General features: G+C 39.7%; 1 protein-coding gene across 1 annotated transcript in view; it reads left to right on the plus strand.

The window, feature by feature from the left end:
• cacna1ba (calcium channel, voltage-dependent, N type, alpha 1B subunit, a) overlaps nt 1–14,892 on the plus strand; it is a 178,858-nt gene that overhangs the window by 120,803 nt on the left and 43,163 nt on the right. Inside the window, 9 exon segments of the mRNA XM_078249618.1 lie at nt 359–560; nt 1,538–1,702; nt 2,555–2,665; nt 2,745–2,828; nt 3,530–3,535; nt 7,634–7,750; nt 7,968–8,033; nt 8,184–8,275; nt 10,709–10,859. Coding sequence (XP_078105744.1) covers nt 359–560; nt 1,538–1,702; nt 2,555–2,665; nt 2,745–2,828; nt 3,530–3,535; nt 7,634–7,750; nt 7,968–8,033; nt 8,184–8,275; nt 10,709–10,859 — 994 coding nt within the window.

Below are 14,892 nucleotides of genomic sequence, written 5' to 3' on the forward strand. Positions count from 1 at the left end.
TCTTTTAACTTTTAGTACATACTGCAGCTGCCCCTACAAAGTATGTGCTGTTGCATGCAGTACTGTAGGCATACAATTAGGACATACTTCATCATCATAATATTGCACCTTGAACTTTGATACTCCTCATTTATCCGTAGCAGTCCGTAGCGCGAACTTTAAAGTTGAGCTGTCATCTGTGCCCTCTCATAATGCAACTGGATGCAGTAGGAAATCCTGGTATTTTTGGCATGCATTAACATACTATGTATTGGGACATACTAAATATTTTTTCTGGCATACCACATAGTATGGTCGTATGGGTATTGGAATGCACCTATCTCACCTCCTTGCTTTGTGTTGTGTTCTCTCTTCGCAGTGTTTTGAAGCACTCTGTGGATGCTACCTTTGAAGACACAGGTCCTAGTCCAGGCTACCGAATAGAAATGTCCATCTTCTATGTGGTCTACTTTGTGGTCTTCCCTTTCTTTTTTGTCAACATCTTTGTGGCTCTGATCATCATCACCTTCCAGGAGCAGGGAGACAAGGCATTGTCTGAGTGCAGCTTGGAAAAGAATGAGGTAAAGCAGAGACATAACAAACAACTCTGAGCTTTATGTTATGTTGACAGTCAGAATCGCTTACACAGCCTTTTTATAAACAAGTAATATACTGTGGCCCACAGTCACCAGATCCTAACCCAATTGAACATCTTTACAAGATTTTGGAGCGATATGTCAATATATTTTGGAAGAATGCTCATCCTCCAGTAAAGTTCCAGTAAGAGCGACCAGTGTTATTGTATAATCCACTTCAGCAGGTTTTAGTGAAGAACCACAATTTACATGATACTTACCTTACTCCAGCTCTCCAGCTGTGCAGAGTTTACCGTTGCCCTCATGTTGCATCCATAAAACTCATCTACTGTAAATGTAGCATTTTCCCTCCATTTCTTTTTCTTTCTCTTCTAACCCTTGACTGCACTATACATAAGCAAGGCTCTACTGACTCTTTCTGATGAGTGTCTGTTTTCTATTTCGTACAGTAACACACAATAATTCATGTTCTTGCAGGATTTTGATTGTTATTTGGTGATCCACTTGCCCAGTGTGTTGTCTCTGTATTTAAGCTGTTGTACAATATGTGTCCTTTTTTGGCTTCCGTAACTAAAAAGATCTGCATATGGTGGTCTTAACATTGGTTGTGTGTGTGTTGGGTGTCTAGTCTTTTAAGGTTTCAATAATCTTTAAGTCTGTTCCTGGTTTATCAACTTTAAGAGCTGTATGTTCATTTGATACTTAATGAGCCACAGTTTTTAAACCATAAAAACACCTGGGACCAAAATGTTTGTTCACATTAGTTATCCACAGTAATTAAAAACTGAAATTGTGTACTCTTTTGGTATAAAATGGTTAGTTTTAGATGCCAGCTGCTCACACAAGAGCAGATTTTGAATGATCAATAGAAAATATATGCTTTCATCCAAGACTGAGGTTTAAGAGCAGTTCCTTTCAATTACCGTAGACAGTGAAGTGGAGATGTGGTTTCTTTGTTACAGAGGGCTTGTATTGACTTTGCCATAAACGCCAAACCTCTGACACGCTACATGCCCCAGAACATGCAGTCCTTCCAGTACAGGATGTGGAAGTTTGTGGTGTCAGCTCCATTTGAGTACTCCATCATGATCATGATTGCTCTCAATACTGTGGTACTCATGATGAAGGTAAGAACTTTTGAAGAGGATATTAATAATACAATCCGAAATATATATAGTTTGTTAGGCTTTTTTGACTGTTATATGAATTCCTGAATTTGTTATCTCAGGAAAGGAATAGTTGGACATTTTGAGACTTACGCTTATTCCCTTTCTTGCCGAGAGATGGATGAGAAAATGTATTCCACTCTCATGCCTGTACAGTAAATATGAAGCTTCCACCAGCAGCCAGTTATCTTAGCAAAAGGCTGGAAGAAACAGCTAGCCAGGCTCTGTCCAAAAGTAACATCTGTACAAAAAACTAATTATAAAGGCAATTTTTTTAATGGTAAATGGACGGCATTTATATATATTGCGCTTTTCTACTCTTAGTGACCACTTAAAGGGTTTTACACTACAGGAAGCATTCACCCCACTTACACACACATTCATACGCTGGTGGTCGAGGCTTACCTTGCCAGCTGGATTCTCGTGATATCACGAGATCACATAAAATCGCCGGATCACACATCACACCAAAATCCATCTTGTCTAGCTTCAAAGTATTGCGTTTGTGTCTGAACAGCAAGGGATATTTTCAGAATGTCCGCCATCCACTTCTCCATGTAAGAGCAGGGATCTGAGGCTGAGCCCTCCTCCCTCTCAGGCACACCCAGTACATGGATGTTATTGCGCCGGCTTCTGCTCTCCAAGTCCTCCGCTTTATCATTTAGGAGTTTTGCCGTCCTTTCAAGTTTCTCCACAATTTTTTGCAGTGTGTCAATCTTGTCCTCCGCCATGGATATAGTCAAACTATTTCTATAACAGTGTTACACCTACATGCCAGCAAGGAAAACGTGATCATTTGCCCCTATCTTTCAGTTTCATGGAGCTCCAGACTTTTATGAAGCAATGCTGAAGAACCTCAACATAGTCTTCACCACTCTCTTCTCTCTGGAGTGTATCCTCAAGATCATTGCTTTTGGTCCATTGGTGGGTAACATTTAGGAAACAACTTTAAATATTCTGAATAATATATAAGAACTAATGATTTTCAACTCTTGTTTTTCAGAACTACTTAAAGGATGCTTGGAACGTGTTTGACTTTGTCACAGTGTTGGGCAGCATCACTGACATCCTGGTGACTGAAATCAATGTAAGAGCACCGGTACCCACCCACTCCACCCTCACCTCAACAAGGCTAAATGCATTGTATCCATACAACACAGCGGCCATGGTATTGAGCTGGGACAGGGACATCCTGTACAGCAAGCTTTGTGCAAACAAGTTAACTAGCCACATCAGCAAAGACAATCACATGGCAGCGGTCCAGACAGCTTTAGACTAGGAAAGAGGGGAGGATTGTGAGCCAGTCTTTTGTTGATATGATCAATTTATCACAGAGGGCTGATAAGGAAGGATGCTAACGAGTTAAGGAAGGATTGCTTCATTGAATCCACCTCAGAGAGTAATCTCTAATGTGAGGTTTACAGCGGAGCTATGCTCTGCTATGCTTTTTTTTTGGTTGTTTTGACAGTTTCTTTATTCATTCCAGACACTTCCTTTCTGTGCAGTCACCTGTATACATGTGTGTATTGTGAAGTAGCTTTTGACTGATTTACATGTGTATATTTGTTGAACTGTATCAGTTTGTCGTGCAATATGACTGTTTCTGTTCTCTTGCCTCTCTGTCCTTTCTCCTCATCTTCCTCTGCTTTCTGTCTCTCTCTTTGTCTCCCTCTTGCTCTCGCTCTCTCTCTCTCTCTCTCTCTCTCTCTCTCTCTCTCTCTCTCTACATTTCCATCTTGTTGAATGTCATCACCGCTGTTGCCATTCCCTGGTCCCAAACATCACCAGACTACGGTGAGTGACTTTCTGTTGCCATTCTCTGCTCATAGCTTCCCTACTATTTTATTTAATATATACAATGTTGTGGTCATTTTAAATGTGAGGACTTCAGCAATTTAGTATTGTCCTTCTATAAAGTTGGGGAACTTATGAGAGATGCCTTAAAAAAAGCTACAAATCTTGTAACTAAATATCTGAGGTCCCCAAGTCACTTTTTTGATATAGTCACAATGGTAATCTCTGACTAGGTCAGATCTGTAACCAGAAAATCCTATTTTGCCTTGTCAATAGCACTGTAATACTATATATATATATATATATATATATATATATATATGTATCACTTAACTATCATGTATTATGCACAAAGAAAAGAAAATCATTCTAGTAAAACAGAAAGTGTGTATGAGTCAATTTTAATTTGTTAAGGAGATTTTTCTGATGTCAGATTAGTCTATAAAAAAATATTTTCCCCTTGTGGTAGGAAAAAAAAGAGAAATTGTACAACTAGAACCACAGTAACCATCAGACCCGGACTCCATCCCTACATTTTCATCTTACTGCCAGACACTGCCATCATCTGCCAGCTGCATGAATGAAATTATGAATATCCAGCAACACACTTTACATACAATTAATCGGTATTAAAGGGGTGGTTCAGAATTTTGGACATAGGACCTCATTTCCAAGTTAGCCAGTGTGTTATTTATCAGTGGAGACCGTTTTCAACACTTTTCATCCAGTCCTTCCAGTTGCAGAGTTTGCTGGTACTAGGCTAGCGCAAGTCAACAGTAACTGTTAGCCTGCCATTAAAAACTCTTACCCACTCCAAAGTACACCCGAGGCAAATAAATTACAACACCATTCTATTGATGTAAATGTCTGTTGATAGAATAATGTTAGAAATAAAACTAGCCTTGCATCGCATTGCAATAGTTATACTTTGTTCCCTGTAGTTGGTAGCATAGGCTACAGCAGTGGCGGAGTGATATTACCTAGGCTACCAAGAAAGCTGGTTTACATGACTTTTCTGTCAGTAATTACCTAAAATTAGCGGTTAGCCAAGCCAGGTATCTACCAAGAGAGTAGCCGTGAGCTAACGTTGGCACTCTCCACAATGCATTGAACTGTAACGTTGTGGTCCTTTAGATTGCGGGGTTTTTCAAAGTTGTCTGGTCTAAAATGATCACTACAAATTCGTAACTTGAGTAGAGTCTCCGCCGGTGTCTTGATGTCCAAGCCAGCAGCAAGAAGCCACAGTTGGTTCCTTTCTGGATCTTGCAATGGAAATTTGTGGAAACTTTGTGGTGCCCATCTGTTTGATTTATTTTTACAATTTCTAAATGCACACTGAATCACCATGTTGCCTAGTCCTTAGTTTCCAATCCAATGCTTCAATACCAATGTACTAGGCTACTACTAGGTGTCCCGACTGGAGTGCGCTTCTCTGTTTACTTTTCGGCACAGTACTACTAACTGGAGCAAAGCACTAGTTACAAAATGTAATGCGATCATTGAGATGCAATGGTAGTTTTATTTTTAACATTCTATCAACAGACATTTACATCGATAGTCTGGTGCTATAATTTATTTGCCTCAGGTGTACTGTGGAGTGGGTAAGACTAAGTTTTTAATGGCAGGCTAGCAGTTACTGTTGACTTGCGCTAGCCTAGCACCAGCGAACTCTGCAACTGGAAGGACTGGATGAAAAGTGTTGAAAACGGTCTCCACTGATAAATAAAACACTGGCTAACTTGGAAATGAGGTCCTATGTCCAAAATTCTGAATCACCCCTTTAAATGAGTATCAGCTTAAAGCTATAGTGCGTAGTTTCTGTCGCCCCCATGAGGAATTCAAAGTAATGACAACAAAACTGTTGGCGTATCCACATGATACAAGCATTCAGTGGTCGCGAACAGCACCCTACCCCTCCCCCACGCAATTGCTAGTAGCCGAGGAGGACACAGAGGATTCTGCGCGGGAAAGTCACCGGACACCACAATCTTCTGAACATAGCCATACTTAGAAATACAGAGAGAGTTGTGTGGAGCTGATAGTCTTAATTAGCTTTGTAGCAACTCATTTGTCATTGGCTTGAATGTAATAGACGTTCATTAATATCAAAAGCACTAAACCTTTAAGCCTACACATGATAAGAGGTAAAACCGCGAGGTAGGGCGCGGCAACGATTTTAATTTAATAATTTGAACTTTGAGCGCACCGCTCAGCAGCAATTCCGAGCAGTGCGCAACGGCAAGGGTAGCTCTTCCTCCGAGTTGTCTCCACCGCTGTCCCTATAGGAAAACAATGGCATAGCCAGCACAGAGCAGTTTTACCGCGGATAATGTGCAGCCGGATTCAATGTCTTCATTCTCAGTCGTCATTTTATGTTCTATTAAACAGGCAGCAGAATTCTAATGAATTATGAAGTTGATTAGAAAATGTATTAGGAGATTCACTTTGAAAGCAGGGGTTAATTATCCCTCAGACTCCTGATGGTCATTAACTAAGCCTTCATTAAGAAAAACATTTTGAAATCCATCTCTGATGAATCCTGTGAGACAACAGAGAACATACAATTTCTTTTTAGACTTGCAGCTGTGACACTGCTGCTTCTGATGCACCAGGTGTCAAATATTGACACATACATGTCTCTGTCCTGTCATAAATAGAGCCATAAAAAATACCACAGAACCCTATGTCTGAATGACTAAACCCATCACCTTAACAGAAAAATGAATGCTACAGATTCCATGCCTAAAAGGGCTTTATTCACTATTATGGATCAAGCTTTTTACACTTATGGAAGTGTAGTGGGTGCTCCACTTTTCATGATGCAAGTTGATAATATCTTTTGTCAGACCCTCACTGCATTGGAAACACCCACTATCTTTTAAACATGTCTTTCTCATATCTTGTGTAGCCTATATTAATTGAGGGTTACTTTCTTAGACTTGACAAAGCTCCTCCAAAGCCACACACAGCTGTTTTCTGATGTTGAAACGTTGAATTAATGGCCCCTTTAAGGCCCAAAGCAGGAGTGGGTTTGTTTCTACTGGGTCATCACAGTATGTTTTAATGAGCTTAGCTCATGGCATGATAATTTACATCTTCTGGTGTAGAATGTGGGCCTGGCAATCATATTTAGTGATGGGCTTAAAGGATAGGTTCACATTTTTTGGTGTGAAATTCCCTCTTTTTGCTTCCACGGACAGTGTTTCCTTACTGAGCTATAGTGCAGCGGTAGTAACACCAATCAGGAATTTTATACTGCAAAAACTGGAAGATTGTACACATAATGAGGACTGTGGATTTTATCCCCCATCACTCACATTGAAATGGCTGAAGCAATCTTTTTGCGGCCAGTATGGGCAGGACAATTACAGCAATCAAAAACTCTTTCAATTTACATATGGGCTGTCAGTATTGTTTTAATATAGACTCAAAACAACTTCGGAACCTAGTGCACGTTAATGTGTTAAACTCTGATGCAACCAGATATTTCAGCTGCAGATACATTACTGTAATATGGGTATAACACCAGTGTACTTTTTCGCATTCACTCCCACATAAGACACGATTCAGATTTTCTAAGCTCCTGGAAACCTGTAGACTTTTATTCCTCCACAGTATATTGTTGATCCCTGCTGTAGAAGAAAGAGTCAGGATGGGTATGTTGAGAATGCCTTCTTTAACCCGGGACCCAGATTACTGTACAATCCTAGTCCTGATGAATAAATATTTCCCTAAATGTACAAATGCAGAAACAAACTGGGGATTCATTCAATACATGACTAAAGACATCAATAAATAATAAATGGCTAAAACATCAACACAGTGAAATCAGTTTTTGTTCACTTTGTTATTAACATGACCACAATTATCTGAGTATGGTGATTGGATCTTTAATGCATCTTGAATGTCTTGAAACCTGGGCCTTGTATGTTTTTTCTCAAGCATGCTTGTTAGAGGGAGTCAGCATATCACCACTGTGATATTTAGTAACCAGCTGAAGTGACTTGAAATAATTCAGCCCTGAAAAGGGTGTGTTTATCAGTGAGCTATAAGGGTATTTGGTTGCTAAGTGCTTGATGTCCCATCTGTGTCTAACAGGACAGACTGCTGAACCTGAGCTTCCTGAGGCTTTTCAGAGCCGCTCGGCTCATCAAGCTGTTGAGACAGGGCTACACCATCCGCATCCTGCTGTGGACCTTCGTCCAGTCCTTTAAGGTGCGTCTGTGTGTGTGTGTGTGTGTGTGTGTGTGTGTGTGTGTGTGTGTGTGTGTGTGTGTGTGTGTGTGTGTGTGTGTGTGTAAAAAATAGCAATGGAGTTATTATTAAGTAATTTGTCTTTTTATTTTATTGAACTCAAACATTCTGGCTGGAATAATTCAGAGTGGATATTAATAAGTAAATGTGTTTTGGTTTCCTGTTTCCTGTCCTTTAGGCCCTGCCTTATGTTTGCCTTCTGATTGCTATGCTGTTCTTCATTTATGCCATCATTGGGATGCAGGTGGGTGATGCCGCTCTGCTGTGGTCACAGAGGCCATGATATTCATATATTGGTTCACCATTAAAATGTTGTGACCTGAACGTGAAAAACATAATTTGCACATTGCTAAGACAGTACAAATCCATTTTCCTCACTGTGTCTCTGCTGTAGGTGTTTGGCAACATTGAGATGAATGAGGACACAGCTATCAATCACCACAACAACTTCCGCACATTCCTCCAAGCGCTCATGCTGCTGTTCAGGTATAAGAAGCTTCATTATCAGATGTAAATCTCAGAAGGACATTAGATCACTTTGACCAAATACAGACAGTTTTTTATTTTATAAAAAGTAATCACTTGGACTTCCAGACGGGCAGACAGCCCAGCAGGTAATGAGCAACTGTACACAAACCATAATGCTGAAGTTGCGCCTTATCTAGATTTGATGATATCATAAAGAACAAGAACCCAGTGGGGAAACACTCTGCGCAGTCAAACAATCTAACTTAACTGTAACTGCTCAAAAACTGAGGGAGCAGAGGAGGAAAATGAAGATTCTTTACGAAACTAGAAAGTAGACACTAAAGGCAAAAATAGTGGTGTGTAGGGACGCTACCACAGGCCCTCACCATCATAGAGTCTACGGGCCTCACCTATGGCAACACAAATATTATTGATTGAATAATCATTGACTTTAATAACCATTAACATATGAAAGGTTAAAGGTTCGGTAGGTAACTTTCATAAAAAATAGCAAAAGTTGCGTGCGATCAACAGCTGCTTGAGCCAGTTGCAATTTCATGTTACAAGACCCTCCTACCTTTTTAGCCAATAAGGAGACGATTCAAATTATTTATTATTATTATATTATTTTGCACTTTTTTGGCTTTTTTCTTTGCACTTTTCAAATGGACCTAAGAAAAACGCACAGACATACCTGTAGAAAGAAATTCATATAAAATCCATTTTTTCTGTAGTAAGCTGAGACATGTGGCTATGGCCTTGTGTTGTTTGTATCTCGCCTAGATGTGTTTACAGCAGTGTATTTTAGTCATTTTACAGATGTAAGACTTGGACAGAAATAATAAACCTCCATTCTAGCCTCTGTAACTCTGTGTCAGTAAGGCCTAGAATCACCTTGACTTGTAACAAAAACTTGAGAGTGTTACCTTTCCAATGATATCAAGCACACCCCAGAGTGTCAAAGTATATGGGAGCTGTACCACTTTTAATTTGGGTATGCCGTTTAGACCAAAAAGCATGGAATTTCAGCCGTTTTATAAGAGAATTAGTGTGTATGAACACCCGTATTTCTGTGATGTTCGTCAAGAGCCAGGAACGAGCTCTAGTAAACAGTGTAGCATCCTCAAATTCTGAGCACAGCTGTTTTGTAACAAAGATGCTTTGCAAGTTGCACTTTGAAATGTGGTGAATTTAAACATACCATCCATGGCTGGAAAAATTTTCAGATTTTGCTGTGGCCAAATCATTTTTTGTCTTGAAAATGAATTATTCATTTTATTTGAATTTCTGTAAATACTTGGATACCAGCCATGTGGTTAACACACCGTGGAAAAGCCGCATAACATCTAACTCAATGGGCTGGGTGTTACACTGCCAGGAAGGACATCAGGTCGCAGCAGAGTCAGTTTTGTATTAAGAGTTATGAAGTTGTGCTACCAACAAGTTCTGCATCCTCATACCTCCATCCTCTAATGATGTTATGAACCATGGCAAATTTGTCATTTCTATCACATACTGCCATAAGAACCGTGCAAGATGTTGAGCATGAAAGTTCATTCTTGACCTTGGAAGCAATAATGTGAAAAGGTTCAACTCAACGTTCATTTACTAGCTTTTGCAAAAGCTTTCATTGGCATCTTGCAGTCACCCTTAGTGTATGGAGTTTGCTCATATAATTAGCTCAGTTGTCAACATAAACTTCAATCATATGATAACAGATGGTCCTATAAAAGGGGAGATCGTAACTCATGTATCTGTTCAAATTTGATCTTTATTAATCATTAAAGGACCCGAAAACCTATTTTCTCAATCAGCTTCTTACCCAGCTTCTAGCCATGAGGTCCAAAGTTTTTTGTTGTTTAATGAGAGATTTCGTGTCTTTGTGTGTTTTTGTCTGTGCTCTCCTACTGATTTGAAGTGGATGGGCTCTGTTGGAAGAAGATGTAATTAATCCAGTGTAATTCTAATCAGAATTAGGCAACTTTATATCAAAATCTATTGGCAGTTACTGGGTTGTTGCTTATATTGACATGCTACTGTCAATAAAATATAATGTGCTGATGTCTTTTCCTTGAGTCTTAAACTATATATACGTATATACATTGATTGTTGCTTATTTAATCATGAATATTTAATGTGAGAGAAATATTTAAGATTTGAAACCAGGTTGTCAGGGGCTTTAGGAAGAGAGTTAAAGCAACATAAAGCTGCAGTAGGTTTGCCAACCAAGTCAACGTAGCATCAAGCACACTGAACATTTTCAATTCAACTTCTTTTGAGTCTGCATTATCTGACTTTTTCTTTTTTAGATATAATTAAATTATCATTCAACCTTGTCTGATGTTGTTGAAGCTGAACTGTATATGCCCAAAATGCTGCCAGCCCTTTATGTCTCTCAAATCAAAGCTTCTCTGTTTGTCTTTTCTTTGTCTGTGTTTTTATGTGCATCAGGAGTGCAACTGGTGAGGCCTGGCACGAGATCATGTTATCATGTTTGAGTCATCGAGCCTGTGACAAGCTATCAGGGTCCGATGGGGAAGAGTGCGGCAGTGATTTCGCATACTTCTACTTTGTCTCCTTTATCTTCCTCTGCTCCTTCCTGGTTAGTACTGAAACGCACCTAAATGTAGCCACTATAACTGTTGGCCTGATTTATCTTGTCAGATGTGACATGAATGTGACACACTGGCCTTGCAGAAAAGTTTAGATTCATTTGATTTTGTAGTGTAAATAAATGTAATGTGACTCACTGTATATGTCCAATCACTTTTACTATATTTTTCCGGCCCGTTATTCCCACGTGTCACAGAAGCGTAAGCCCACCCACGACCTTTTCCTAAACCCAACCGTCCCGTTCTTCCCGCGAGTCACGGAAACGTAAGCCCACCCACGACCTTTTCCTAAACTCAACCGTCCCGTTTGTTAGAATATTTTCATTATCAAATGATAGACAGAGACCACTGAAGAGATATTAAAGTTCATTTTACTCGAGAACCCAACGAGGAGGCCTTCTCCGCACTACGGAATAGTACAGACAATGACCTAACGAAAAGCTCTCTACAGCAGCATTGTAATACAACGTAGAATGTGATAATCATGATACAAGAGTTGGTGTCGTCAGTTGTTTATCTTGTCAGAGTCGATGGCGTCTCCCCTATCTGATCTGAGAGGGCATGTATGCCCTGTGGAACACACCGTGCTCAGACAAGGACACGCAATGGCTCCATGTTATGTTGTTTAGAGTATTCAGTATAATATTATTCTATGCAAACAGTTTAATAATAACAAGAGAGAAAGTATGTAAATCAATCTTCCTGCGAGTCACGGAAACGTAAGCCCACCCACGACCTTTCCCTAAACTCAACCGTCCCGTTCCCGTGAGTCACGGAAACGTAAGCCAACCCACGTGTCAAAAGGGATGCCAATAGTCCCGACCAAGCGTGTTTAGTTAAAGCGCGTTATATGACGCTAAAGGAGACTTTTAGCATCAATAACGACAAAGGCACCTGACCAAGCGTCCGTATTTTACAAGATGGGAGTGAGAATGTGTTGATCCTTTAAACCAAGTAGAGTGGCCAAAGAAATAGTTTTTTCTTAAGTATTGAGTTTAGTTTTTTTTAAACAAGAACCTTCTATGCATTTGAAAGAAAATGTTTGATATAAGTTTTTTAAGCACCTCACTGCCAAGCAAGGTGGGCTTTTTCCACACAGTGAGTAGCAAAAATTTCACAAGATCAATGTTATGTACGTAATTATTGCCTACATCACTATAGTGAGAAAGTAGCTGACACAGTCAGGAGCATCCTAATGTGAATGCCCTTCATTCTCCTAGACCTAATGATTACAGCTCCAGTCACCCCAGCTCAGTTCATCCAAGTGTCATCAAGAAATAGGTGGTGCTAGAAGCTTGGAAACAAAAGATGAAGTAAGATTCAAGATTCAAAATCCTTTATTAATCCCACAATGAGGAAATTCACAATGTTGCAGCAGCTAGGGATAGGGAAAAAGTACAAGACATTCTAAAGATAAACAAACACAAAATAAATAAAAGTAAAGAGAATAGATAGTAAAATGTATTTACAGTATTACTTGCAAGGCTAATTTTGGTGAACTACTGTAGCTAGTCAGCTAACCCCTAGTCTCGCATTGCCATCTCCACAGCGATGTGGAGTAAAGCCATGGATGTATTAAGAGAACAGTAAAGCTAGGTTTATGGTAGCCGTGGTTCCTGGTGCGAGGTGCGCGAGCCAAAAAATGACGTCACCACGACGCAGCGGTGTAACTCGGCGCGCCCTGTGCTTTCACTTCAACATGGTCGGCTGGAAAGACTGGCCGAGTAGGTTCATCTCTACAAACATCTGTATGATTGTTAATGTACAGACCACAGGGAGTCAAACAGCCTTAACCATGTGGTCAGAGAGAGACACCCCACTGGGATAAGAAAAAGCATTTTGGTGGAGGTTGAGAGATCGCTTTGTCAAAGCCAAAAAATGGCCTCATTGAAAGACTGTTTTTAACAGTGTTAGATGCAGACAGTAATTTTGATTTGAAGAAAAATTACATATTAACAATTAGAGTAGATAGATGTAATGTTAGGCGGTATATCGTTGTTTGTCATGGATGTGTTTACAACTGTTGTCAGGCAGCCAGCCTGCTTTTCTTTACTTCCGCTCTCTTCTTCTTCTTTTCTACTACTTCTGGCTTATTCACATTATTATTAACCGAGCCTGACCTGTACACAACAGGCATTCTGTTTTTTATGTCCAAACCCGACCCGAGCTTGACTCAGTTAATGTAAACTGAAGCACGAGTTTTTGGTATGCTGTCGAGAGTGCGGCTCGGGATGCATACACCTAGTTCTGTCCGTATGTCTGTCTGGGGCCACTGCTGAAGCTGACAGATTATATTTTCACTTTAAAGAACTTGAACAGCCTAAGTGGAATTAGAAATAAGCCTATCAATAGATTAAATGAATGATGAAATAAAAACAACTTTTGAACCGAGACGGCAGTGCACGTCTTCTCTTTAATAATGACAAATGTCAGAATTCACCACATCTGGTTTACCCTTCACAATAAAAGCTTTAGGCAGATACCCTCTATGACTTAACATCCGCTGAACATTACACTGAGAGGTTGCACAATAAAATACCTTACACCATTTAAATGTTATTGTATTTAAGATAAATACCATTAGTTGTTAATTTACAAATGCAAATTTGATTTCATTTTAAATGTGACAATTTCATCTAAAAGATATTGAAAACATGATTGTATTTAAAAGATATTAAAATAACAGCCTACCTTAGTTTATTCAATGTGTTTTTAATATCATTATTTTCAGGTCAAATGATTTTCTCTATAAAAGCGAGATTTGGTCTTCAAAAGGTATTTTCCAAATATGAGTCTTGAAGGGGCTCGTCTTATAATCGGGGTCGTCTTATATTCGGGTCAATACAGTACGTTCTGGGATAGGAGGAAAAAGCTTTGGGTTTTTTGCAATTTCTTCAAGCCAATTACAATAAGTTCTAAGTTCCGGATGCAGCAACAGTGGCTCTGCAAAATAGTCGCGAAGGAACTTGTTCTGGTGGAACATTTGCACCCCGCAAAAATAAAACGCATATAAAAAAAGTCCCCCTCCACTCAAATGTGTTTTTCTTATGTTTGTCACCTAAAATGTCAGACCTTGACCATACTCACTTTTATCTGTGCAAAGTTTGTCACTAGAGAGGTGTTTTCACACTCTTCTGCTGAAGGGAGAGATGTCTATGCACTTCACTAAAATCTGAGATTCAAACGTTTCACGGGCAAGTTTGATTAGGTACGTCACTAATCCGTAAACCAATCGCTGTTTAATATGCAAAAGCCAGCAAGAAAACCTGAAACCTGTGCATAGCGGACTGTCAGTCCAAGCGAAAACACACTGTCATCATTGCTGTCAGCCACTGCCAGTTACAAGCTAACAATCTTAAAAAAAAAAAATTACCACACTAATTCATCTGTTATTTGCCAATTTTGGTGCACAACAGACTCCTCATCTGAGTCTGGATCTGACTGTCCCCTGGTTCAGACAGAAACTATAGTTGCTCCAAGCAAGCTGCCAGCCCATGGAGCTCTGTGAACGGGCTGCCAGGGGTCTGTTAGATGTCTGTCCACCAGCGAAGCTCTGCAAGACGGCTGCCCACCGCCTCCTGTCTGAATCCGGGAAGAGGCTCATACATGTAGGCCCATAGCTGAATCTCTCCAATGTTTCTTTCCATCTTGATGCGCTGCTCTTTTACCAATCTACTTGCGCTGTGGAGATAGGTATGGCAATGCGAGACTATGGGTCAACCTTAGGTAGATGCTCGAATAGGTGCTAGATGCCTGTATAGTGAGTATGAGCTGATTTTGAATGAATGTCTGAATATATTGAATGAACCTTGAATATATATATATAAATGAAAGTCTGAATATATTGAATGAATGTCTGAATATATTGAATGAATGTCTGAATATATTGAATGAACCTTGAATATATATATAAATGAAAGTCTGAATATATTGAATGAATGTCTGAATATATTGAATGAAAGTTGAAATGGAATCTGACGTCATTGTCTGCCGCCATCTTGTGTTTTCGTTGTGATTAATCTT

The sequence above is a fragment of the Sander vitreus genome, chromosome 5, assembly GCF_031162955.1.
Source record: "Sander vitreus isolate 19-12246 chromosome 5, sanVit1, whole genome shotgun sequence".
Classification (NCBI taxonomy): Eukaryota; Metazoa; Chordata; class Actinopteri; order Perciformes; family Percidae; genus Sander; species Sander vitreus.